Here is a 27009-nt window from a genome sequence, read left to right as displayed (position 1 = left end):
GCTATGGGACTTCGTTATCACCTGTTATCACTTACACGTTACAGCAGCTATAAACAGGTGTTCTCTCGCCAGCTTCTCGTTTTTTTTCTCTCCCTTTAAATTAATAAGAAAAGCAAAAAATTGCAACTTGTCACCATACAAACCCCCAGAGCTGCTGTTACAGAACAATATTCAACACTTTCTGACCAATCAGAATTACGCATTCAACAGTTCAATGGAATAAACCAACATGCAGTTGATATAAATCTTTATTTTCAAAATAAAGAGGGTTTTTTTTCCTCATAAACTGTGAATATTTGCAACAAATTGCATCTGCAATGTAATATACAGAGCATCTCTGAATTTTATGACATATACAATAGATAAAATGTCACTGCAATGTGCAAAAATACAGTATTAGAATAAAATTTAAAAAAAAAACTCGCATATATTTACATGCATGACAGATGGAGCAGTGGCTAGTCTGCATTTGATATTGCTGTATAAATATATAAATACTCTCAGGTATCAGTTAAGATGGTAAAGTATAAACAGATATCGAAATCACATCATAATTATCGCAAAGCTTTTCAGAGTTCCAGTAATACCACTAAAGCTGAATGTCAATGAAAAGAAAATAACGGTAACAAAACCAGGAAAAGCTATATACAAATCTGAGGACCCTTGTGAAATATGCTGTAAATAAACATCTAAAAAATATCACCTTTATGTATCATTGGATTATGATTATGATTCCCACTTCACTAAGGGTTTTATATTATAAAATGTTAAACAAATAAAACCATATTGAAGTGATGGTAGGAAGAAATAGAGAAAGGATGGCAATTGACCAGCATCGCCAGTGCTTTTTTTTTTTTTTTTTTTTTTGAGTGGGGTTTGTTTTTGTTTTTTTAGTCTTTGCAGAAACACTTCTTCCCTAAATCCTGCTTGTTTCCATTGAACCTGACGATCACTTCAGCAGACTCAGTGTTGGAGTTTCAGGAACATGTTTGATGACATCATAGATGGTATGCAAATCTCGGGCTGAATCGAGCCGTGTCAGAGATCTGCAGGATGCCTGGGGAAAACGAAGGGAACATTACCGAACGACAACTTAATCTAGGAGTGTAACACAATTCTACTATGTCTATCAGTGTCTGTCTGTATGTGTATCTGCTTAGGGTTCCAAACAGCAGTCCCTCCAGGATTTCGTGATTTTGCAATCAGAGAAATGAACGCAAAATCAGGCAAACTCCACAATATTCAGAGGAGCTTGCAATTGTTCTAAATTACCACAGATTTTCTGCAGATTCGGACCAAGGCTCGCCATGTGACATCATCACCAAGCACATTCAGCCAAAGCCAAAGGTCTCATTTACCAACAAACATCACTATGAAAGACCATTCAAAACATATTTTTATGCAATTGCAATTTCACCAATTCAATTAGTTTTCTTCAAAAAAGCACTAAATTGCACTAAGTTGCATCATAATTTTAAAAAAGCCTCAGCAAAATCACAAAAAAAGAAACCTCCACAAAATCTTGTAAGGACTAAAATATCTGTATCTGTATCGGGATTTTAACCCAAAACGGGCGTGGATTAAACCGGTAGGGGTTTTTTCTTTCTTTTTGGTAAAAACATCAGAAAAAAATCTGGAGGTAGACATGTGAGCAGTGTGAGCAAACACAGCTACATCACTCAAGTTAACAACTGGGCTGAACTACAGATGTTTTTTCACAGAATGTTTTTTAATCCTTTGATACAACTTTTTTTTTTTTTTTTATATCCTGCGGGATCCCAATTACCAATGCACTCTAAAATCAAATGCCCTGTTAAACTTTCTGGCAAGTTTCTTTTAAAAAAAGAAGTGCACCTTCTATTCATTTCTGTATTTGTATCTGCTTAGAACACATTATCTGTTCATTATGAATACTGTATTTGTATTTGGTTACATCCCTAACCAAATCGAAACAGATAGAACAGATCACTAACCTGCCTGGACTCCATTTTCCCAGGTATGGAAACGAATTCATAGATGCCAAAATCTTCAGTGGCATCCTCATGGCCTAGCAAAAGAGAATAGTAAGGATAATAATTCACAGATGTCCTACATGTATGAAATACTGTGACAAGAGTCACTAAACCTGAAAGAGATTTTGGATTCGAATTTATTTAAAGTACAAAAAGAGAAATTAGTTGCATGGTAGCTATTGAATAATCCATGACCATTACTTACAGTAGTTTTATGCTTTAAGGTGAACAACTATATACCAGCTTGAGACTTTTGGGATTAATTGTAGTGTTAGTACCTCGCTAAATATTCATTTTCCCGTTAAAAAAATAATAATTTAGTTTTTGTTGCGTATGTTTTGACATTTGTCTACATTTTGTCAGTTTGTTATCATTTTAAGGTTATTATAGGTTAAAAATAAAATAAAATAATAATAATAGTAATAATAATGTGCTGTTGTTAGTATTATTAATTAGCAATAATAATATGTATAATATTATTATTAATATTATTGTTGTTGTTTTTGTAATGGCTTGTTTTCAGTCAAATTGTTGTTATTCCTATTATTGTTATTTTATTATTTATGGAATAGTTGTTGTTGTTATTATTACTGTTGCTATTATTGTTGTTTGCAATAAATATTATTACCTTGTCTCTTTGGCTGTACTGCATCTTAGACCTCTCAATATAAACTACCCGTGTATTCACTCCCTATTTACATGTCGATTTACTGCTTTCACTTTGTGTCAGAAAACAAGCTCGCTGCTTCCTCAGCACACCACAAGCACCAGTATTAATTCAATCTGTAACTGACATCGAAACTTATGTCTTCATGCTTCCTCTAATATTTATGGCTTACAGTATACCCTGTAATTATGGTTAATAGTCATAGCTGAAGCTGATAAAATGGTTTCAATATGTCTGTGTGACCAGCAGCTATGTACACAGCACTGCTTAACAACACACACTTGTTGCATTAGTGAATAAACCATGCAGGGTGCTTACCTGAGCGATGTAGACCTTTCTGTTCTGGGATAGGCCTAAAGGGGGCGGGGCCAAAACAGACATCATTTAACCACAGAGTAATAAAGTAAATACGTCCCTCTGTAAATATTGAATCGAGTCCCAGTTTTCTTACCTGCTGTAGATTTTCATGAACACTGTAGGAGGGAAAAATATATAATTAGAGATGATATCATAGCCATGTGAGGAAACATCAGAACTTCCCCATCTCATGAACTAGAGCTGATTTGCATAAAACCTGTATGCCTAAACCTACTCATAGCTGCAGTCAAATTACGGAATAATTTGTTATTTGCTTAAACTCAAATCCCAGAACAGCTTGGCTGGATGAGACTTTCTCTAAACACTTAGTGACGGACTTGTGTATGTGCACCCAGAAAAACACACACACACACACACACACACACACACACACACACACAACACAAGCTGGGTGTACCTCTTTTCGGATGGCAGGACTTCCTGAAGAGCACAATTAGCATGCAGACAATAATGAGTAATGAGAAGATGGTGACGGCAGCTAAAGACGACACTGCAGTTTCTTCCTGGACAAGATTTTCTCTGCCTGGAAAGAGATTTCTGTTTTTTTAAATGATTCTACATTATTTATTAGGCTATATTTTCTAAAAATAAAAATAAATAAAAAATCCATAATTATACAATAATTGATTATTATCAGTGTGGTTTGTGGTGTCTGAATAAAAGGCATGTAAATTAAACAGACATTTCCATTCAAAGGTGCCAATTTATCAAATAATACAAGAATACAAGTCTCTTAGTCTCTAAATCCCACTTTACCCAGAGAGCTTTACCCAGGACAAATAAGCATAATTGCTTGTAATAGGAGTGAAACTGAATCTGCACTAACTTTTGATTTCTAATAGCTGTGAAATTTAAAGCTGAGTTTAGCTGGAAAACTGGAAATTTGGATGTTGTTAAAAAAAAACAAAACAACAGCAGGCTCATGGAACAGCTGTCAGCCTCTATTTACTTTCCATGCAACACATATTTCTCATAATGTATTGTGATATGTGCCTAGCAACTGGGGAAAAAAAAAAAAAAAAAAAAAGGTGGTCTTTGTTAAACATACAGCATGCTTATCAGATGTTCCCTGCCAAATCATTATAATCATTAGACATGCTGAGTCATGGCTGGGAAATATCTCTCCATACAAAGTCAAACAATATCCTGATAAATATCCAAATAAATATCATCATTATTACCTTTGCCAAGATTGGCTACCACAAGTGTGAATTGAGTCTCATCCTGTTTATTGGTTACGTTGTTAAAAGCCCTGCACAAGAACTTCGTGGCGTGGCCCAGAGTGAGAGACGCCACCTCAAAGCGAGGGCCGGTCTTGAGCACTTCTGTGCTGTTGTCATGTCTAGAAATCCACACACAGGTGTTGGGGGGGTTCGAGTCGGCCACGCAGTCGAAAGATACTATCTCGCCCTGATTTACGGTGAACACCTCGCCAGTTTTCAGACCCTGTTCACAGCTCACTTCCAGGTTGTAGGGGCCATCTGACAGGGGGAAATGCTCATTAACATGAATCGTTAACAGTTCACATTAACATTCCCTCAACTTACAGTGCTTACTGTATTAATTAACACTGATAAACTATGAACTTTAGCATTAATACACCTGAAATAAGGTTAACACTTGTATTAATGAGTATGCAAGGAGTATTTTTTTTAAATTTTTTTTTATATCACATTCCATAACCTGACCTGAATATGCTATTTTGAAAGAAAGCCACAATAACACAATGCAATAAAGTAAATGCTAATGTGGATTAGTACTAACGCGTAATACTGCACAGATGTAATATATAACCACACAACCTGTCACTGCAGTGTAAACATTAGTTGGTTCTCATGCAACAAGAGGAACTTACCAGACACAACCCATAATGATTTACTAGAGAATTTGACTGAAGATGATATACAGTTTGAGGGAAATGGAGGTAGTGGGAGTGAATCTAAAAATATAGTGTAGGATGTGAAAGAGGAAACAGAGAAAAGTGGAACACTCACAGAACACATTGAGCTCCATGACTTTACTTCGGTAATGGCTGATGGGGTTACTGACTGCACAACTGTACGCGCCAATATCCTCCTTCTTCACCGGGCTAATGTACAGGGTGCTGTTGTTCTGCAAGAAGACATGACGTGTGCTTGGGTTGACCGGACGGTTGTTTCTAAACCACTCAAATTGAGGCTTAGTTCCTTTCTCCACGGTGCAGGTCAGGGTAACATTGTTCTGGTCTTCCACAAGCGTTCCTTTGGCGCTTTTCTCAACCACAGGGATGGAAAGAGGCACTGGAGAATACAAGTACGGTAAAACTCAGTCGAAAAGGAGCTACATTAGGAACAGGGCCAGGTTGTATAAAAACCTAAAGTAAACTTAAAGGAAAAATACACTTTGGATGTAATGACGTGGTCTTCACTGACGTCCAAGATTTATTTTGCAGTGATCTTTCTTTTTTACTTAAAATCTCTTTTATCTACATGTTGGTGTATTTTCCTTTTGGTTAACCATCTCCTACATTACCCACAATGCCATTTGACTGCCTACTGATAGTAGTGTCAGTGAGATTGAACCCTCTCTTCGACTCTACCTAAAGAGAGCGATGCAGCAGCGCTTTAGTCCTTCAATCTGTCTTACATACAGAATTTTGTTATTATTGCTTCCAAACATGTACATTCAAGGAAGCTGACTCTCAGAGCACATACATATATTAAAGAAAGAGTTTGTCATTTTTAGAGCTTTCTAGGTAAAAACACAGAATTTTGTCCCTTTTCTCCACAACCAAAAACCCCCTATGTTGTATTTCCCAGAAAAGGAGCTGAGCAGGTCTGTCTGTTCCTGCTAAGGGGTGGAGCTAACTATCCTGGGCGAGAAAATTGTAAACAGAACCCTAAAATGAAGAAAGCCGCAAGATCAATTGCACTGCAGTACTGCAAATCACGCTTCTTCTAAAGTATGCTTGAAGCTGTATGATTTCTACAGGTCTCTGAACATTCGAAACATTACAAACGGCACCTTTAAAAGATGATCATTTTTGAAGGAAGCTGGCACAACAAGCACATTCATTCAAAGACACTCATTCTGAAGGAAGCTATAAACACAAAAGGATGCTTCTTTTTTTTTTTTTTTTTTTTTTTAAATTACACAACACTCCATAACAAGTCCTAGCTAGTACCAGTGAACTAAGTAATCTAGCTTGCTGTCTAGATTAGACTGATTATTATCAGTAATAAAGATGAAAATTAGATTGGTTTGTCTGTGATGAGGAGGTTGTTCGTGGCTCTGGAGGCAGAAAATCAAGCGAGTTTGAGCCGCTTGTGAGATTTGATTGTAAGCAGCCACAGTTAAAGTGAGACATCACATCACCTACCAGTGAATGCCCCAAAAACAGGTAAGTTATAATGAAGTTATAATTATAGTATGTTATATTGCAATATTGGCAATTAAACATTTTCAATTGACCATCTCATAAAACTCTGTATATTCAGTAACTAACAAGACAAATATTTCACCTGCACTATGTCCTCCATTTTGGTTTTTCAACCAATCATTTGTGACCTGATTCATATTACTTGGTGCTTCACTGTAAAGTTGAACTATTTCAACTTTTGAAGCTCTCTACCATGATAAAAACAAAACAAAACTAAAACCCAGCCCACTTCCCATAGGAGTACATATAAAACAGGAACTGGAGGTTGAGAAAAAAATGCCATGACCAGGTCAGTTAGCATATCAGAGGAGTCAAACCAATCTTACCGTTCACTGTAATCCTCACGTTCCTGATAATAGTCTCAGATTCATTATGACCAGTGTGGAATATGTTGAACTCTAGCTGGTAGTCTCCATCATCTGCTTCATCCAAACACGTAAAGCTCAGAGAGATGTTGGCCGGAGTGATGCGCGTCACTGTTTCCTTCAGGCGCATGTTATGGATCACTCCGTTGTTATCGAACATAACCATAAGAATGCGTTTAGGGCTCATCTGAAACCAGGAGCCCTGGAACTGCACTCCTTCTTCAGTAAAATGTTTTTCCACTGCGACATAGAGCGGCTTGCCAATGATCCCATTCACGACGGAAGGCACAGAAATAAGCTCTGTGTTAGCACCTTTGAGACAGAAACAAAAACACGTCATATGTGTGAAACTCCAGCCAAGATTATTATGCTGACAGCGACCACACCTACAAGTGTTATTGCAGACTTGCACCAGGAAAAACAACATGTGCCATTATAAATCTCAAAGATAATGACTCAAATATTGTTTTTCTTTCTGACAATCCAATCTGTACTTTTTAACTTATCGATCTTTAAAACACCCAATCACATTAATTAATCCCCATATGGACAGCCTAAACATCGATGAGATTACTGAGGACGGTACCACTTAAAAAACCATGAAGATGGCTTCAGGACTGGAATTGCCACGAACAGTTTTGCCCTCAATTCTCCCTCAGTGAACAGTTGATAACTTGAACAAAACAGACTTCATGTAAAAACTGTAATGAATTTCCTGGTTACACAATTGCACTTTTTTGACCATGTAGCACACAGTTATAGAAATGATTATCTATAATTGCACTATTCCTTATCACTCAGATGAGGACGGGTTCCCTACTGAGTCTGGTTCCTCTCAAGGTTTCTTCATCATGTCATCTCAAGGAGTTTTTCCTCGCCACCGTCGCCTCGGACTTGCTCATTAGAGATAAATTTATAAATGCGAAATTCATATCCTGAAATGATATATTTCTGTAAAACCGCCTTGTGAAAATGTCCACCGTTAAAAGTGCTATGCAAATTCAATTGAACTGAATTGAATTAATTCTTAATATGTGGGATTACTCCAACTAACCATTTTTTGTGTATGAACTGCAAATTAGTCTCACATTAAAGTGGAATACATTACATAATAATTGTAACAAAGATGGACAAAATATAGTACAATTCCATATAAATAAAGTTGTATAAAATTTAAGAAATACAAGCGTATTGCAAGGCAAAATGAACCTTCATAACTGCATACAAACAGAGCTGTGTGACGTGTTAACAAATTATAAATCACCTTCAAATTTTTTAAATCTTTAACATCTTTACGATTTTTTAAAAAAATCGTTTAAAATCTTTCACTCTTGACTTTTCAACAGTGTGTGTTTTGACTTTTTCATTTTCACTCAGGCATAATTAAGGTTTTGACACAATTCCTATGTTTTTACGTAAGGATCATTTTTTCCACCCTGACCACACCCGGAATGGAACCAAAATATTTCCCCCTGATGCATCAGAGATTCATTATTATCCACTTATGTCCGTAACGAACTAAACCTAGCACACACTGAAACTCTCTTGAACTCTCGATCAGTCAGTGTTCTTTCAATTCAAACACTGAATTTGCATGTTGTCCATTTGGACACTACAGTCTGTACAGGTTTCTCTGTTTGTCTTTTTCGTTAGTTATTTAGTTTGTAGTTTTAACAATATTTGTGACACATATGGCACACTGTCAAACGTGAAAAGCCCTATATGAGTGACTTCATTAAAAATGCAAGAGCCGACAGTAAAACTAAACTCTGCTGTATGATGTTTGTCCACATGCTGCAGTTTAATCACCTCTGAAGTCTGATTCACTCGATCTGTCCTGTAACTGGTAAGAGCAAATATTGACAGGCTATACTGGATTATTGTAGCCAAACATAAGATCCTTTTTAAATTGTCGAAACTGGTCTTTGAGCAAACACTAAAAGCTGTGTGAAGAAACTGCTGGGTATTAGATCATGTCAGTCTTCTCCCAAGACTTTAGCTTGCTTTAGACTTTATTCATATTGGAGAAAACACAGGAGTAAAGAACAGTAATCTTAGAATGCTCACTATGCTACATTGTATATATATATATATATATATATATATATATATATATATATATATATATATATATATATATATATATATATAAAAGAAGATTAACACACATGAATGGTAAAGTGTAGAGAGAGAGGTGGAGATCAGTTACCAAAATTTACGTGAGAGCTGCCGAACTGTATATGTTGCTAGGAAGGGACTATGAGGCCGTGGTTCACACACACACACACACACACACACGCGCGTACACACTTTAAAGTACCATGTTGTGCATTACAATAGACTCCTGTGTGGCTCATGTTGTGTCCTAAATAATAAATAAGAACACCCCTATAATACATGACAAGCCCCACAGAGCGAGGGAGGGAGGAAAGTAGACAGCAAGCTAGAAGTGTGTCACTGTTTACTGCATGCTATGCTGAATACCATGAAATGTGCTTGGCCCTCTCTGCTCCTGTTGTCTACAAACAAACCACAGATTGTTGTGGCGACTAAGACTTCTCCAAGACAATAGGTGTCCAGACGTGTTTTTTCCCCACTAATTAAAAAGCCTTTGAGTAAGTCACATGTGACTATTCACGTGGTGGCACTGGAGGTTGAAGTAAATAGCATTCTGAGCAAAAACTGATTGCATATTGTAGAAATAAAGCCAGAAACAACAACAACAACAAAAATGAATCGCCTGAGTCAAGCCTTGTGATGTTTTAAGTGTGCGTATCATGTGATGGCTCATAAGATAAGGGAACTTGAGGTCCACTTGAGAGAATGAATTGTTTTTTGTTTTTTTCCTATTGGAGATATACACAAACATAAAACATAGACCATTAAAAAAAAAAAAAAAGATAAACAGAGATCAAAAACAGCTCAGATAAATAACAATTCTGACAAATTTATATATCCAGTAAATAACACAAACATGTATAATATCCTGGATAATGTGTTTTACCATGAAACCACCAATAAAGGAGATTCCCTTTCTTACAATGCTTCCGATCAACAAGGTACGACATAACAGACTAAACACTTGATCCTTTATTGCTGAGGGCCTACTTAAGATCTTATCATCTTACCTGAGATGAGCTGCATGGCACATAGGAGCAGATTCATGACAGCTGCCACAGATCCCATGTCTGCTCGCTGCTTGTGTTCCATAGATCTGTGTGACTTCTGACTAGAAGGGGGAACTGGTGACAGCATTTGCCAGGGAAATGAGAGAAGCGCCAGGCCCCTCCTCCCCTGGGACAGCAGGAGGAGAGCGTACACCTGGCAGAGGCTTAGAAAAGCCACCACCTCCTCGAGGACCAGATATGACAAAACAGTCCCCCTCTGATACACACGACTCAGGCACGACGGATCGGATCACAGCAAAAATACACCTATTTGTAAAAAAGTGGAATTTAATGTCACATCGCCATAGGGTAAATACTAGTGGATACATCTAATCCTAACTGAGCTATACACTCTCTCTCTCTCTCTCTCTCTCTCTCTCTCTCTCACACACACACACAAAATTTGCACAAGGATATGCAAAATTTCACCTGCACCCAGACAGTGCTCAAGGACATGCAGCAGGAACGTTCCTGCAGAGTGTCACATAAACATGTGCAAGATAAAATAGTTCATGTGTGTCTGTGCATGTGTGTGATGATGGGATGCCTTGTCTAAGAAGAAAGACCAAAAGACATATATTAGGGTTCATCTTAAAAAAAAACACACACAACAACAACAACAACAAAACAGAACTGCCTGTCAGTTAATATTAACAATAACACTAAGACAGTAATAATACATTTATAATTTGCATGATTGCAAAAAAAAAAAAAAAAAAAAAAAATGGTTTTATTTAATGGTGTCATGGTAACATCAGACTTAGGGGGTGGGACCAGCCATTATTATTACTTTATTAAAGAAGGAAACTCACTATTTAGTTTAGAAGTTTAGTAATAAGTTAGTTTAGAAGTTAAAAGAACAGTGTAGTACGCAAACTTTCAAGAGAAAAAGGCGTTTTTGACTAAAGTTCTTTATCAGCTGACCCAAATGCCCTGTTTCTTTGAAAAACTCTGCACATTTGCCATATCTATTAATGCATATTTACTACATGAGCATGATTCAAGTTACTCCCTAGATCAGGGGTGTCCAATCTCATCTACATAGCGCTGGTGTGGGTTCAAGTTCTCCTTACAATCAAGACTGCGGGCAGGCCAGCCTTCACTTTCGAAAAACACGCTCAATCTAGCTGCCAGTTCATGCACATACTGACCATTATGGTAAGACCATCTGAGAACTGATCTGAAAACAAGTCATCTTCAAGTCTATTCGGTCAGTCTGTCTGTAAAACATCTATCTATCTATCTATCTATCTATCTATCTATCTATCTATAGTATCTATCTATCTATCTACAGTATCTATCTATCTATCTACAGTATCTATCTATCTATAGATAGATAGATAAATATCTATAGAATGTTAGTTAGATAGATAGATAGATAGATAGAACAACAGCCTTTGTTTGTAATGACAGATTCAAGACGCTTCCTGTATGAAGAGATGGCTCGGTGTGTATTCAGGTGTATTCAGGTGTGATTTTGGTCCGTTCTTCTAAATATATTGCCTTTAAATCTTGTTCAATTGGATTCAAGTCAGGTGATTGACTGGGTCATTCTAATACCTTGAATTTTTTTCTCTGAATCCAATCGAGAGTTTTCTTTGCTGTATGCTTTGGATCGTTGTCCTGCTGGAAGCTCCACCCACGTCTCATCTTCATCATCCTGGTGGATGGCAGCAGATTCTTCTCAAGAATCTCCCGGTAAAGAGCTCCATTCATCGTTCCTTCAATGATATGAAGTCTGCCAGTACCGTGCGATGATAAACTGCCCCATACCATGACGCTTCCACCTCCAAACTTCACTGTTGGTACAGTGTTTATAGGATGATGTGCCGTGCCATTTCTTCTCCAAACATGGTGTGTAGTATGACAGCCAAAAAGTTCAGTTTTGCTCTCGTCTGACCAGACTACACTCTCCCAGTATTTCCTAGGCTTCTTCAAATGAGTTGTAGCAAACTTTAAATCTAGCTTCGACATGCCTTTTCTTTAGTAATGGAGTCTTGCGGGGTGAGCGTGTGCAGTGGAGTGCATTGCCTATTGTTTTCCCTGTGATGATGGCACCTGCTGCCTCCAACTGTTGAGCGTCTGGAGCTCTTTCCGAGTGGTCCTTGGCTCTTGTGCTACTCTTCTGACTCGCTGGTCAGAAATCTTGCGAGGAGCTCCTGTGCGTGGCGGGTTGATGACGGAGTGATGTTGCTTCCACTTGCGGATAACGGCCCCAGTGGTGCTTACTGGAGGATTCAGAAGTTTTGAAATACGTCTGTATCCGAATCCATCAATATGTTTTGCCACAATAAGGTTGCAAAGGTCTTGGGAGAGCTCTTTGCTTTTACCCATCATGAGATGTTTCTTGTGTGATACCTTGTTAACGAAAAGCCTTTTTTATAGACCATCAATTTACTAACCCAGCTGATATTAATTTGCACAGATAGGGGTATAATTACTTATGGATTTCAGTTGGTTCCTTGCCTTACCGGAGAACTGTAGCTACGCCTGATTCCACCTGTTTAATCAGTTGATCTTGGCCTACAATAGTCTCAGGTGTGTGTTTGGTTAGAATGAAAAACCTGCACCCACACCGACCCTTTCCGTATTAGATTCGACACCCCTGCTCTAGACGATTCTCCAGATATACTCCCAAGAGTTACTACATGCAGTTCACCTGCCGACCACAAGAGGTCACCATCTCCAGAGTGCTGAATTGTGAATTGGTTCTCTTTAACTGCCTCTTGGATAGAACACAGGTCCCCAACCCCAGTCCTACAGTCCCCCCTGTCCTGCACGTTAGTGTTTTCCCTGCTTAATACACCCACTTCTGCTAAGGAAGGCTGTTCATCAGCTGATCAGTTGAATCAGGTGTGCAGGGAGCAGAGAAAACTGAATGTAAAATGTGCTGGGCAGCAGGACTCCAGGACCAGGTGGAGAACCTGTGAGGTGGGACACTGCGGAGTCTACTTGTTAAGTATTTTTAAGAAATGACCCTTTAATGTTTGACCTTGGCCTGAATATTCTAATAATCTGCCTTGCCTCTGTTATTCCTGTTTACCATTAAACGGAGTGTTTAACTCTTGACTATTTGCTTCTATTCTTATTAAACTCTGCAAAAGAAGACTTCTCCGTCTCTGAGGTTTTGTTAGTTATATACATTTGTTTTATATTTACATATAAATTCAAACACTATAGAGTCTCAGAACACAAAACACACAAACACCAGACTAAATAAACAGCACATGGTCTTATCTCTGTCCTCACTGATTTTTTTTTTCTTCTTCCTTTTACATAAATTTCATGGCCAAGTTCTAAATTTAATACGTAATATTACCACCCAGTGACCCAGTGTTTACCGTACCGAGTGTTCTGCTAATGATAAATGATAATAGCTGTTCCTGTAAGAATATACATATTATTTGAGAGAATTTGTTAAACATATTTTTAAAATCCCTGCTATGTCAATTGCACAACTGTTTAATCTGTTTGCTATGACACTCAAATCTGAGCGCGGGTGCATCCTGATTCCATTTATTATATTTGAGAGGTTTCTACAACGTCAGTTTGTTTGGAGAGGAGCATGTCTGTGTTCGCCAGAGCAAAAAAAACAAACAAAAAAAAACACACACACACAAAAAAAAACATGATATAAACAAGATAAGATTACATCAAGGCACAGATCTAGGTAATTCATGCTTTCGAGTGAGAGATTAAACCAATTAATCACAAACACTTTTGACATAAGACCTATCTTTACCAAGGGTGCTAATAATTCTGGAGCTGACTGAATACATGTTATGATAAATGACAAGATATTAGAAGGAGTTTAATTAATTTTAGAGTAAGCCTGTAACATAAACTAAGGAAACATGAATATTTTTGTGTAAAAAAAATTTGTTGTTGTTTTTTGTGAGTAAATCAGCCATAAGCAGTGGAGTAAATTGGAAGCAAGACTCTCAAAAGTTGAACTCACTGCTTATGACAAGTAACACAATATCACAACTCCGGTTAAAATATAACGAAAGTAAAGGCTCATCTTACTCAAGTCTCTCTGTTCAGCATCTCCTCTTTAAAGGTGCAGTATGTAACTTCGAAGATTGAGAATAATCCTAGAGTTTCAGTGGTACTTTCGAAAAGTCACAATATTACAATTCTTTTGTTTTTGTTTATCTGGTTCAGGTTGCTGTTTATATTTCCTGTTTCACCACCACAACAGACCTGCTCAGCTCTGCATCTCCCAAAGTGTCGGATTCACGAGCATTTCATTGCAAATGCAATTCACCTTCCAAGCAATTTTAATGAAAAACGTACAAACCGCCCCTTTAAAATCCTAATGTCTATCACATACTACTTGTAGCATCACAACTGAAATGTTAGAACAGCGCTTTATTGGGACACACAAACTTCTGCTTAAAAAAAACTCAAGCAAAAATTAAAATAACAAAAAATAAAGTGAATTCAAGCCCTTCTCAAACCCCCAACACACAACCCATCCATCCATCCATGCATCCATCCATCCATCCACACACACACGATCATCACCCTGCTTAAGCAGGAAGACACACTGCTCCACACGAGCAGCTTTCACAGTCCCACTGGCAGACATCAGTCAGGTTTTCCAGCGACAGGGGAAGGGCTCCGAACATATTCAGTTCAGTCAGGATGCCACACTCCTGCACTCTTGTCTACATCTGACCCTGAGCTCTTCTTCTTTTTCTTCTTGCTGTGTTTTTTATGCTTCCGCTTCTTCTTTTTCTTTGATTTGTCCTGCAAAAGTAACAACGCACAGAATGAGGGATAGTGTAGGATAATGAACCGCACTCAGCCTGCTGTTTTTCCACCACGGCAACGAGTGTCCTGAAGTCCCCCGAGTATCTAAACACTTATCTGTAATGCTTTATATTAAGGTTCCTTTATTTACTGTGTTAGTTAACATTAACAAATCACGAATAACATCACAACACAACACAAGTTATGTTAATAAATTAACAAACTAAGACAACGTGTGTTATTTGTTTAAACGTTAACAAAAAACACACTGATAAATGCTTAATTAATGCATGACTTAAAACATGTACACATAAATGAGCAAAAACTTTCATTACGGCATTTTCCTGAACTTGCTGTACTCTGGTCTCCAGAGGCTTCGCTTTCGGTGGGTACGCAGGTAAGTCTGCGTTTAGTTTGAGCAAACTCTGGTTTTTCGGTCTCAAAACGGCGGATCGATTGATTTTATTGCCATGGTAACTTACACTACACGGCTAATCTTGGTAGGGTTTTATTCTGGGCAAGAAAACTCTAACCCAGCGTGGACCAATCGGCTGAGAGCAAAGTGATATAAATCTGATGCATTCGAAAGTTAACCGTTATTGCGTGTACAGATGGCTTCAGCGTTTTATGGAGAATCCTGTGGAGCTCAGAGCGCAAACAATAATAAGGGCACTTTGAAGGGAAAGAAGTTTTAGGGACAGACACAATCCCCTGGCTTTACAAAATATATCGATTTTCGGCAGAGGGTATAATCTGTCTACGGTGGCTCCTTGAGCCGCGTGTTAAAAATCGGACACGCCGAAGCTACACTCTTACTCTACCGCAAACCGTACGCGGCTCTTGCGGGTGGTACGTATTTTCGTGTGGTGCCGTTATTCCCGACCTAATATATTTTCACAACTTGATATTCATTTTTATTAATATATTATTCTATTAATTACGTTTATATCAAATGAAATTACATGAAATATGTTGGGGCTATAAGTTTTCAATTCGTTTATTCTCATGGTGAGCCTGTAAAAGTAAACATACTCATTTACGCAAATCACCAATGTTCCACCAGCAATTTTCCCGAGCTTTGGCAGCCACAACGGTGTTCCTCTCTGAGGTTAGTGTGTGTTTAAATTCCTCATATTTCCGCAAAATAATTTTTCACTCTTCAACAGGAAGTACGCACATCTGCTTTTTTGCCATGATGAACGCTATTGGCTGTTTGCTGCAAACGTCTGGATTTATGTGCATGTGCATGCTGAGTAAACTTTTTACTCATTTTTTTTTTTTTTACTAAAGTTGAGGATTGTGTAAAGGACATTAGACGTTGGATGCTAACTAACTTCCTTTTACTTAATTCTGATAAGACAGAAATACTATTATTAGGACCACGTGTAGCTAGAAGTAATCTTTCTGATCACATGGTTACTCTGGATGGTCTTTCTGTTTCATCATGTGCAGCAGTAAAACAGCTTGGCGTGATTATCGACTCCAGCCTATCATTTGACGCTCATATAGATAATATTACTAGGATAGCCTTCTTTCATCTCAGAAATATTTCTAAGATAAGAAATATATTGTCACTACATGATGCAGAAATACTAGTTCATGCATTCGTCACCTCTAGACTAGATTACTGTAATGCCTTACTGTCTGGACGTTCCAGTAGGAGCATAAACAAACTCCAGTTAGTCCAGAATGCAGCTGCTAGAGTCCTAATTAGAACCAGAAGATACGTTCACATCCCCCCGATCTTATCCGCACTGCATTGGCTCCCAGTGAAATCTCGCATTGATTATAAAATACTATTATTAACCTATAAAGCACTAAACGGTCTCGCGCCACAGTATCTAAGCGACCTTTTGGTTTTCTATGATCCGCCACGCCTACTTAGATCAAAAGATGCAGGCTATCTGACGGTACCTCGAATAGTGAAGGCTACAGCAGGGGGAAGATCTTTCTCTTATAGAGCCCCACAGTTATGGAACAGTCTTCCTATTAGTGTTCGGGACTCGGACACAGTCTCAGTGTTTAAGTCTAGGCTTAAAACGTATTTGTTTACTCAAGCCTACCCTGACTAGACTTTCTATTATGCTAAGCACAGTCCTAACAGTCTTTTCTCTCCCTCTCTCCTTCTGCCGAGCCACACACGATTTTATGGAGATACTAGAGATCCTGATCCTCTCTGCTCTCCGGACCTGCCTGATCCGTTTCGGATGTCCTGCCTCTGGATGGAGCTCTCATCTACTCCAATTCCCGACTGCTGGGACTACGGCTGCTCCTAAGGCCAAACAGACTTCATATGAATCCATGATGAACTTTTTCACACTATCCGTTGTTACCCAGATGAGGACGGGTTCCCTTCCGAGTCGGGTTCCTCTCAAGGTTTCTTCCTCTTAACATCTCAGGGAGTTTTTCCTCGCCACCGTCGCCACCGGCTCGCTCAGTTGGGATAAATTCGCACCTTTAATATCTGTATACCGTGTTGATATTTCTGTAAAGCTGCTTCGAGACAATGTCTATTGTACAAAGCGCTATACAAATAAAACTGAATGGAATTGAACTTTGATTCTGGGTTAAAACCTGCACTGACTGAGAACACTGATAACCAGCATCATGAAACCTGTTAACCTGGATTGGTTTGGTTTTGTCAACTCAAAGCTTACTCTGCAACTCTGAGTTTGTTCAACTAGCCTCGTGCAACAGGCCTTAGGTCTAAATATTCAATAAACAAACACAAACAGGTTCATTAAGGCTTTGTTTCATATTACACACTCTGTTTTAAATTGACAAATTGATGAACATTGTATGAACAACTGTTAATGTGGTAATCGTTTGGCTTATTATAAAAATAAAACAGTGAAAATAAACATTACTCGGTTAGTTAAATGTGACTTGTGGTGTAGTAATACTGATGTACATTTGTTTGTTCTTGCAAACTAATGTTTTAGCACACCCCATAGTGTTTTATTTCATTTTGCAACACAGCGATTTAGTCGATTACTACAATCTGTTTAATTTTTAACCTTAGGTATAATAGCTGTTACTATAGAAATGATCGTGTATAAGATCGACTAGAATCAAGATTCAAGAGATTAAGAGCACTGTGGTATAATGGCACTTAAAGAAACATTAATGTACATTAACAGTTTATTAACAAAACAGAAGTTCATCTTCTCAGCGGCAGACTAGCTTGAGATTCGAGTACGGTTAACTAGCCGTGTTTTCTGAGTGGGAACGATGGCATTTCTGTCCCCCTTGTCAAAAAGAGTGACGCTAGCTAACGTAACGTCTGAGAGTTCATGCACAGAGAACAGGGCGGTTAGCGTTCTCCTCAAGTGTTCAGTAACCCTTCGCCCTCGCTCTTCGCTAGCTCTTGTGTGAAGAAAATTGTGGTTTTATTTCCTGCCTAGATAAAGAACAATACAACTTACTGTGCTCTTCTCCTTCTCTTCACTACTGCGTTTTTTCTTTCTGGATTCACCCTGTTCATGGAGGAAACATTCATCAGTCAGCGATTGTGTACTCTGAATGTATACCACGTACAGCTTACACAGAACCTAGCGTCAAGCCGACTTCAACGGGGTGATTAGAGGAAGGTACTCACATCGTCGTCTAATTCAGACTCGTCCTTTTTGCCCTTGTCGTCCTTTGAAATGAAAACGTTCAGAGTCTTAGAATACAGCAAATATTTAGACCGTACCGACCGAATAAACAAACAGGGAAATGTATTTTCATCACCTTATCTTTCTCTCCCTCCTCCCTGAGTTTTTTCTTTTTCTTTTTGGACGATTCCTGAAATGAATTACACGCCAAATTAATGTCAGTTCACAATCTGAGCAATTTGGTATACTGTAAAGAGTCAGTCAGTGACTACACTTTAACCCTCATCAGGAAATCCAGACTCTTTCTCTCTTGCTCTTATAGAAAAATAATCAGTGATGGAGCGGTGTGTTGCCCCCAGTGTTTATTCTTCTATAATAGCTTTTTTTTCTTCTAATTCCAAGATATTTTGCCAATGCTAACAATTTTCCTATCTGTTAAAGAACAGGTTTGAAGATTTTATCCAATTAGAGTTGTGTTTAATTTTGTGGAACACTCTTTCCCTCACTAGCCTCTCTTTATTTCCTTCTTGAAGTCAAGAAGACAAAAAGTCCTAGCTTGTCAAGTTACCGAGAAACCGCAAAGCCATCCATTCTGAACACTTTGTTGGAAAACGTAAAGGAAGGGTTTTACCTCTGACTGTTACAAACTACCGACACTGGAGAATCCTTCCAAAAATGTTAAATAAGTGTCTTCTGACAGAAATTTCGCCTTATCAACGACTCCATGCTTTTGGAATCATATACAGGTGTGAACTGGCTTGCAGCTAAACTTCTACCCAAGCCACGCTGTTCAGGAAATGAATCAACATGTTCTGACCAATCAGATTCGAGAATTCAACAACGCCTGCTATAAGGAATTTTCTTTAAATACTCTACAGTGATTCAAATGGCCTTCCATTTTGTAATGCAGCATAACACCGGACACGTGTTCAGTGCTAACTGAGTCCATTAATGAGGTTTTCTTTTCGCAGCAACTAAAATCACTGTGCGTGCTCGGCTCAAATCCCGGAAAGGATTTCATCGTTTAAAACAGAACAAAGTTTTTCGATGACCAAGTAAGGCCTGTTCTCAAATTTTACTAATAACTACTGTCCCGTCCCGTCCCCGCCCCCGCCCCCCGACAGTAAAGAACACATAGCAAGCTCTCGTCAGCAAGAGCAATGAATGAACGTTACCTTGCTGTCCGTTTCTGACTCTGCATCAGAGTCTTCTGACGCTTTACGTGCCGAGGATCGCTTCCTTTTCCGTTTCTTCTTCATGTTCTTCTTTTCATCCTAGCATTAGTTAAAAAAAACAAAAAAAAACCAGAAAACAAAATCAGAACAAAAACAGGAAGGAAATCTCCTTTCAGATAACGGCTGAGTCGATGGCTCTAAGGGCGCAGTACAGTTAAACGTGCCGTACCTCATCTTCAGACTCGGATGACGAGCTGCTGGAGGAATCAGAACTCGATGAGGAGGAGGAAGAAGACGAAGAATGCTTGACCACACACAAAAGCAGAGCTCATTAGATATCAAGAATAATGGAAGCAAATGGGAGATGAAAGTGTAACCAAAAAAAAAACTCTCTCTTTCAGTCTCCTGAATTATTTGTAATGCAGATCTTGGGACACAATACGGGAAATGTGAAAGATGGAAAGCTTTTCTCACCCTACTGGATTTTTTCTTTTCCTTTTTCTTTTTCTGTAAAAGACACAGTTAACATTATCATACATTACAATACACTGTCCTTATTCCTCGCACTGGAAACGAATCATTTTAAATAAGAGCTGACCTCTTTCTTGTCTTTATCCTTTTCTTTCTCTTTCTTTTCCTTCTCCTTGTCTTTCTCTTTTTCTTTCTTCTCACCCCCTCCCAGGATTTTCTCTCGGTTTTTCTCCAGTTCCTTCTTCCATCTCTGGAAATTCATTACAAGTTTAAACCCCAGACCTTCGCCGAAGGAAGCAGTTTTAACAAAGTCTGAATGTAAGTATTAATCATCTTTAATTAGTAACAGATGTGTACCTCGTTCATTTTATCCTCAAAATCAGCCAAAGCTCTAGAGCCTTTCTTCTTCTTCTCCAGCTGCTCCTTCACTTCCTCCCTAAGCAGCATGAGGGAATATCAGAAGAGCATCAGAGTCAAATTAAAGCACTGTGGAAACCTAATTCTGTAATGGGGTAACACTGAAGAATCGAGCATCTCCAAAGTGCACGTACGACGGGTGAACTTATTACAAAGAAAACAAAAGTAGTGGTCAATCACTGCCAACAGTGATGTTCTCAGAGTAGTCAACAAACTACTGATAGTGCTTTGGAATTAAAATCAGAATAATAAAAATACTAAATGACGCGTAATGCATGGCAAAGAGTAAAAATAAACTGTATTTATTTACATTTCCAGCATTTGGCAGGCAGCAATTTTCCAGAGTGTTTTGCAGTCTCCATTAAAAACAAACAAACAGACAGACAAATAAACAAACAAGCATATTCTAATGCTAATACAAACAGGTCAGGGTTTAAGAATATCATCAAGTTAAAACCCTGTTAGGGATGAGTTAGTACACTGATTTAGTACTGTTAGGGGGGAAAAAAACAAGGTTTGAATTAGTCCCGAATTAAAGACATTTCTTTTCTCTAAAAGGTACATTCACACATACAATGACTTTATCACTGCAAGTTGCCAGTAGACGTTCCTACTACTGGTTGCCATAGTTACATACATCAGTGAGTGGCGCAACTAGCATTCCACTTTTGACAACAAACTGGTCAAATTAAACTATCTGGAAGAGGGCGTTTGTTTATAAAATCCATCAGTGTATATATGTATTTATATCCTACGAGACGAAGGAGAAGCAGTGCGTGTTCTTTGTCATTGCGGACATCTATCGGCAGCGAAAGCTTAGCACAGCTTACGGCCTTAGCACGTTTAAAGCAAAACAATAGCTAGTGCGCACGGGAGGCTACGGATCATGTGCGCTCTACCGTCTTCACTCCCATTTGTAGATTACTGCGTGTAAAAAGTAATCAGATTACTACTTACTTTCACGTTACTTTAAAAAAAAAACTACAAAAATGCACTACAAAGTGTATTCTTGCAGTAATTTTAGCGCGCGTCAATGTATGACATGATCAGGAAAAGTTGGATGTATAATAAAACATGCTTCGGGTGTTGTCTCTGTTTGTAGGGCTACCAGACCGATAAAATATAAAACTTTTCCAACTAGGCGAGTTTGGTGTCGCTAGCCAAGGGGAGGCAGCGCTATTCTATCATTGTATGGGTTTAGCTGCTACAGTGCCATGCAAAGTACATTATCTTTCCTTATGTTCTGCTCAGATCATGTTCACGTAAACTGGAACTCATATACACATTTACACACCTTGTTTTCCTGCTCAGCATCAGAGGATGTTAGGGTTTCAATTTCAATCCCTTTACTGGCTTAAAAATAAATAAATAAATAAGTCGGCGTATATCCGTTTTCCCTCACACTGACTATGAGCGAGCGTTTGGCAGAACTGAGACCCGTCAGTCAACAAGACACGAGTGTTTCCACGTATTTTCCTGTAAACCCTGTCCGATTGGTCTCGCCTCCGTTCACTGAAGATATAAAAATTACAGACTGTCTTCTTTTACTGACGTTCTGTTACGTAGTGACGGACCGCTCCAAGTGGAGAATTATTCAGGGCTAAAGAAAAAACGTTCGGGGCAAAACGTGATTTATTTTAAAATGCATTTTACTTAATACTGTTTTCTTAACAATAAATTTGTAACGCAAGTAAGGTCATTTTACTGACATCAGTACCTGGGATCAAATTATATACATTTAAATTGTAACGCACTACATTACTGCATGATCAGAAAAAGTCATTCGATTACAGTAACGCGTTACACCCGACTCTGGCGGTCGCTGTGGCTCATGACGCCGGAACACCGGCTCTCGTTGAAAAGGAATGGTCTCCGGTCGCTTTGTCACTGGATGTGTGAACGTACCTTAAAGCATCTTTCAAATTAAAATAAATATCAAATATGACAAATCAAGTCAAAAGGAAATGTTTTAAGCTGATTTCAAGTGCATTTAAGAGGTAAGATTTAAGAGTAAAGATGGAAAGCTGTCTCTCCTTCACTGTATTTAACACAAGACAGCATTTCCAGATCTAAGATTTTCAGATTTAACGTCAGCAATCAATCTGTAAAGTATAAGCGTGCTCTAAATTAATAATAATTTAAAAAAAACAACGCAAAAAAATGAATGAGAGAAATTTGTAATCTAGTCTGTGAGTCACAGAAACACTGACAAAATCCTCCAGAAAAGGCTGACCTGGTTTCAGCTGCGCAGTCACACCAAGTCAATACCTAAGTGTTTACTTATTATATATATATATTTTTTACAAGTTAATACCTCATACCATGTTGGTCGAGGTCTGCTGAGATAGTCCTGTATAGTGGGGCCGCTGGCAGGTGTGGGTCCTCTGGCTCGAGCAGCAGCTATGGGGTTCATGTACGGCTGTTAGGAAACAATCACAATGAGCACACCGTGACTGAGCAACCAACTCACAACTCGCATTTAGCGTTTTTTTTTTTTTTTACATTATTAATTGTCACAAAGGAAGAGAAGATCCCAATTAAATCTGTCCTGAATTCTAGAAAAGACCATATGCCATAACACCTTCTCCATGTCAGATTATATGATGAAGCTCCTAATGATAGACCTATGATCAAGAGAAATGATCAGGTTACATGCTTATGTACTCAATCTGGGCTAATGCAAAAAAAAAAAAAAAGATCTCGCATAAGCAGAAACAATCTTCAAAGTCAGCTTGAGGTAATAAGATATTTTCCTCCTGTCTATCAGCATGTTTCATTTATACATCATTATACAGTATGCCATCCTCCTGTTGGTGGCTTTTAGTTGCACAGCAGCACTCACACTCAATCTGGACGCTGCTAAAAGTTTGTCACTGGCTGTCGTGGTTGCGATGGTGTGAGCATGTCATATTATGCTTTGTGATCTGAGCCCTTAACCGAACGAGTTTTTTACGATGTGAGATTTTTGTCTGCAACAGCAAAATCAGGCAGTGTAAACCTATGGAATTAAATTTGTGCCAAAAGTATCGAACTTAACTTGTCAAGAAACCAACAAAAATATACAATGAGACAGAAGAAAAACTCTCTGAAACTGAAAACAGTGAACTCGGTGGCAAAAACGTGTCTTCAAATAAACAGCATTCTTTGTTAACAGTTTTCAAAGTATCCTTTTCACTAATCTCTGTTTATGAATGAACTGCCAGTGTTTTCGTTTACGCGCCGCAAATTTACGTTCGCCATTCTGGCATAAAGCTCTTGTGTGGGCGGGCTTAACGATGATTTACTCCCATTGGCTAGTGAGATTTGGATCGACAGCCCAAGTGTCCTCGGAGGAGGAGGACGATGACGACAACAATGCTACGTGCCGCTCCCGAGAGCTCATCTCGAGATAATAGTCGTAATAGACTACGCACACCTCAAATATTAATTACAAACTAATACACTGACAAAGTGAGTCATTTCCACTACAAAGTACAAACGCTATAACTATACAGAGAACTGCGTCCAGAACGCTCTACAAAATTCACGACAATGAAGTCAAAATTTAGTTCCATGTAAACCCAGCTTATTATCAAAAACACACCAAAGTGGAGGAGGGTGTCGGTCTGTGTAGCCAGGAGAACCCCTGGTATTGTCCTGCATATTCATGGAACCAACACACAACAAGGTAGTGCAGTGGGTAGCGTTACTGCTTCACAGCGTCAGTGTCGCAGGTTCGAGCGTGTGTGCTTGTGTGTGCGTGTGCGCTATGGTCGCAGGTTCAAGAGTGTGTGTGCGTGTGTGTGCGCTAGGGTGTACTCCAGCTTCATGCCCAGTGCTCCTGGTCTAGGCTCTGGATCCATTGCTACGTATTACCAGGATAAAGCAGTTAGATAAAATCAATGAACAGATGAACATGGAACAACTCAAACCTGATCATTCATCTAATTTTTTTTTTTTTTAATGAATGTCTAATCCCATCCTGTTGAGAGGAGGTACAGCTTGCTATTACCATTTCATAGTTTTGTAAACATGTTATCTTGGGTGTTATTTATGGGATTTTGGGGTGGGGGGAGGGGGGGTGGGGTGGGGGGTGTCCTAAAGGTTATTATTTTAGCAACTGTAGACACTGCAAATAATCAAACTATTCTCTGGTGCTGCTTAGCTATAAATACTTGATTGTAGTGCACATGATACATATATAATCCACTACACACACACACACACACACACACACACCTAACAATTCTATCTGCATCTCTGACAATTGCCAATCAAGTGAACTGAAGGTAGTGAAGTGAGAAATTATTTACCGGTTTGTGGATAAATGTTGAGGTGAAAGCAAAACTAATTATTATTATTATTATTACTATTATTATAATTATTATTATTATACTTAACTGGAATAAAGCTGGTTTGACGGTGGACTTCGATATTCACAGATATGCGGAAATTAAGGGACCGTCTCTAAAAGTTACATACGACATTGTTATACACGTTTCTAACTTCAACAGCATTTGAAGGGAATGACTTACAGTCACACAACCAACTGTAAAGTGTTCATCTAGCTGTCAGCTATAATGCACATCTCTGAGATTTTTGATATTTATTTAAAAATAAGTTATTAAATCACATGTAAATTTTGCCATTTATTTCCCTACAGGATGGGCCCGTACACAAAATATACCAGCATTTAAAGCTCAATAGCATTTGAAGGGAATGACTTACAGTCACACACACACACACACACACATTCATACATATATGTGTATGTATATTATATATACTCATATATACTCGTGTGTGTGTGTGTGTGACTGTAAGTCATTCCCTTCAAATGCTATTGAAGTGAGAAACGTGTTTAACAATGTCGTATGTAACTTTAGAGACGGTCCCTTAATTTCCGCATATCTGTGAATATCGAAGTTCACCGTCAAACCAGCTTTATTCCAGTTTATACTTACTAACTGCAGTCAGTTTCTCAGCAAGCTTGCAGACGACTTTAACGTTACTTAGATACTAGCTCTCTATGAACATTTACGCTATTATGCTAACCTAGATATTCTGTTCCAAAAGCAAAGTATTTAAACATTTACAGCATAAAACTATCCGTATACAGACTGACACAGGTAGATAACTTAACCCAAACCGTTACTCCAGCAACACACACACACACACACACACACACACACACACACACACACACACACACACACACTCTCTCTCTCTCTCTCTCTCTCTCTCTCACACACACACACACACACACTCACTCACAATTAGCCAGCTAGCTGAGGACTTAGTAGCCAACGTGGCTAAGCGGAAGTCGTGCAATTCGACGAATCAAATGTACACAACAATCTTTAAACCGCTTAGAAATTCCCCAAGACTTTATTTATATGATGCAATATAACGCACACAAAGTGCACATGGACTAAATGAATAAAATAACCCCAACACCTGCGAGGCTAAGCTACCTAGGCCTCACGCAAGCCTTTAGCTCAGAACTGGACTTAGTGTAGAAATTGTACTGCCTGTAGCGTATTTACAAAATCTTACACATATATAACTCTATTCTGATTTAACTTACCACTCGGTTGTCCCGCTTTCCCATTTTCAGAGATTTACCGCGCGCACACACACAAACTTACACGCTTTGTTTACATGTCTGCTGCAGCCGCATCGCGTCTGAGAAACTGGAAACGTCCGCCACCTAGCGGTCACGAGAGGCATCGCAGCATATTATATTACAGTGCAGCAGAGTACTGTACATTACACTGATCACATTAGTATCATTTACATTCACGTCCCGGTGTGAAAGGGCCCGGACACTGCGAATGCTGTAATGCTCAGTGGTGTCCTGTGTGGCCTTCTACACAGTGGTGTACTGGGGGTCAAAAATCTGATCCAGAAATTGTCCATTTTGAGTGTGCAGCCAGACTTGCTGGAGGAACTGACTGAAAGGAGGATGCGGCAGAAGCTCCTCAGCATCATGGACAACCCTGTTCACGCACTCCATAACACCGTGCACAGCCAGCCACAGCAGTTCTTTCAGCAAGAGAACCAAACCAACAAAGTGCAATACAGAACACCACTGAGACCTTTTCTTCTCGTGGCAATCAGACTGTACACCTATTATCCATTATAGGTTTATCAACTGTATTGATGTAAATGTATATAGTGGTACAGTGGGTTGTGTAGCTCACAGCTCCAGAGCTCCAGGGTCTGTTTGTGTGGAGTTTGTCTGCATGTTCTCCTCCCACATGCCAGTAGGTGGATCAGCTAAAGTAATTCGCTACTAGGTGTGAATGTGTGAATGTGTGTGTGTGTGTGTGTGTGTGTGTGTGTGTGTGTGTGCATGGACTGGTCTCCTGTCCAGGGTGTATTTCTGCCTCTCGTCCAGTGTTCCTGGGATAGCTCTAATATAATATAATAGCCCTGATAGCTCAGGGAATCCAGTCCCTGATCAGGATAAAGCAATTACTGAAAGTGAGTGATTTTTTTTTTTTTTATTGTCATTCTTTTCCTTGTTGTTTGTTCATTGTTGTTTGTATTGTCTTGAGAAAGTTGGTACAAAAATGTCCTTTGTGAAATGTAATAAATCAATAAATC

General features: G+C 38.8%; 2 protein-coding genes across 5 annotated transcripts; both read right to left on the bottom strand.

The window, feature by feature from the left end:
* Nucleotides 1-237: 237 nt before the first annotated feature.
* On the bottom strand, nt 238-11200 carry hepacam2 (HEPACAM family member 2). Its single transcript, XM_053613295.1, has 9 exons — nt 9969-11200; nt 6802-7152; nt 5052-5336; nt 4239-4538; nt 3455-3580; nt 3131-3152; nt 2998-3032; nt 1974-2047; nt 238-1057 (listed from the first exon to the last, which is right to left on the bottom strand). The coding sequence occupies exons 1-9, from the start codon at nt 10093-10095 to the stop codon at nt 950-952; spliced, it is 1428 nt and encodes a 475-aa protein (XP_053469270.1). The 5' UTR covers nt 10096-11200; the 3' UTR covers nt 238-949.
* A 3069-nt stretch (nt 11201-14269) lies between these two features.
* On the bottom strand, nt 14270-26089 carry fam133b (family with sequence similarity 133 member B). Of its 4 annotated transcripts, none has more exons than XM_053612460.1 (11): nt 25988-26089; nt 22743-22840; nt 20362-20440; nt 20132-20254; nt 20008-20040; nt 19763-19837; nt 19534-19632; nt 18495-18548; nt 18361-18402; nt 18188-18238; nt 14270-14759 (listed from the first exon to the last, which is right to left on the bottom strand). In XM_053612460.1, exons 1-11 carry the CDS (start codon nt 26009-26011, stop codon nt 14646-14648), a joined length of 792 nt encoding a protein of 263 aa, XP_053468435.1. In that variant the 5' UTR covers nt 26012-26089; the 3' UTR covers nt 14270-14645. The 4 variants fall into 4 exon arrangements, with proteins under 4 accessions (XP_053468435.1, XP_053468438.1, XP_053468436.1 ...); XM_053612463.1 differs by having other exon boundaries at nt 22736-22840; nt 25988-26006; XM_053612461.1 differs by lacking the exon at nt 18495-18548.
* Nucleotides 26090-27009: the final 920 nt, after the last annotated feature.

Source organism: Ictalurus furcatus, chromosome 24 (genome assembly GCF_023375685.1).
Source record: "Ictalurus furcatus strain D&B chromosome 24, Billie_1.0, whole genome shotgun sequence".
Classification (NCBI taxonomy): domain Eukaryota; kingdom Metazoa; phylum Chordata; class Actinopteri; order Siluriformes; family Ictaluridae; genus Ictalurus; species Ictalurus furcatus.
This window is presented reverse-complemented; position numbering and strand designations above follow the sequence as displayed.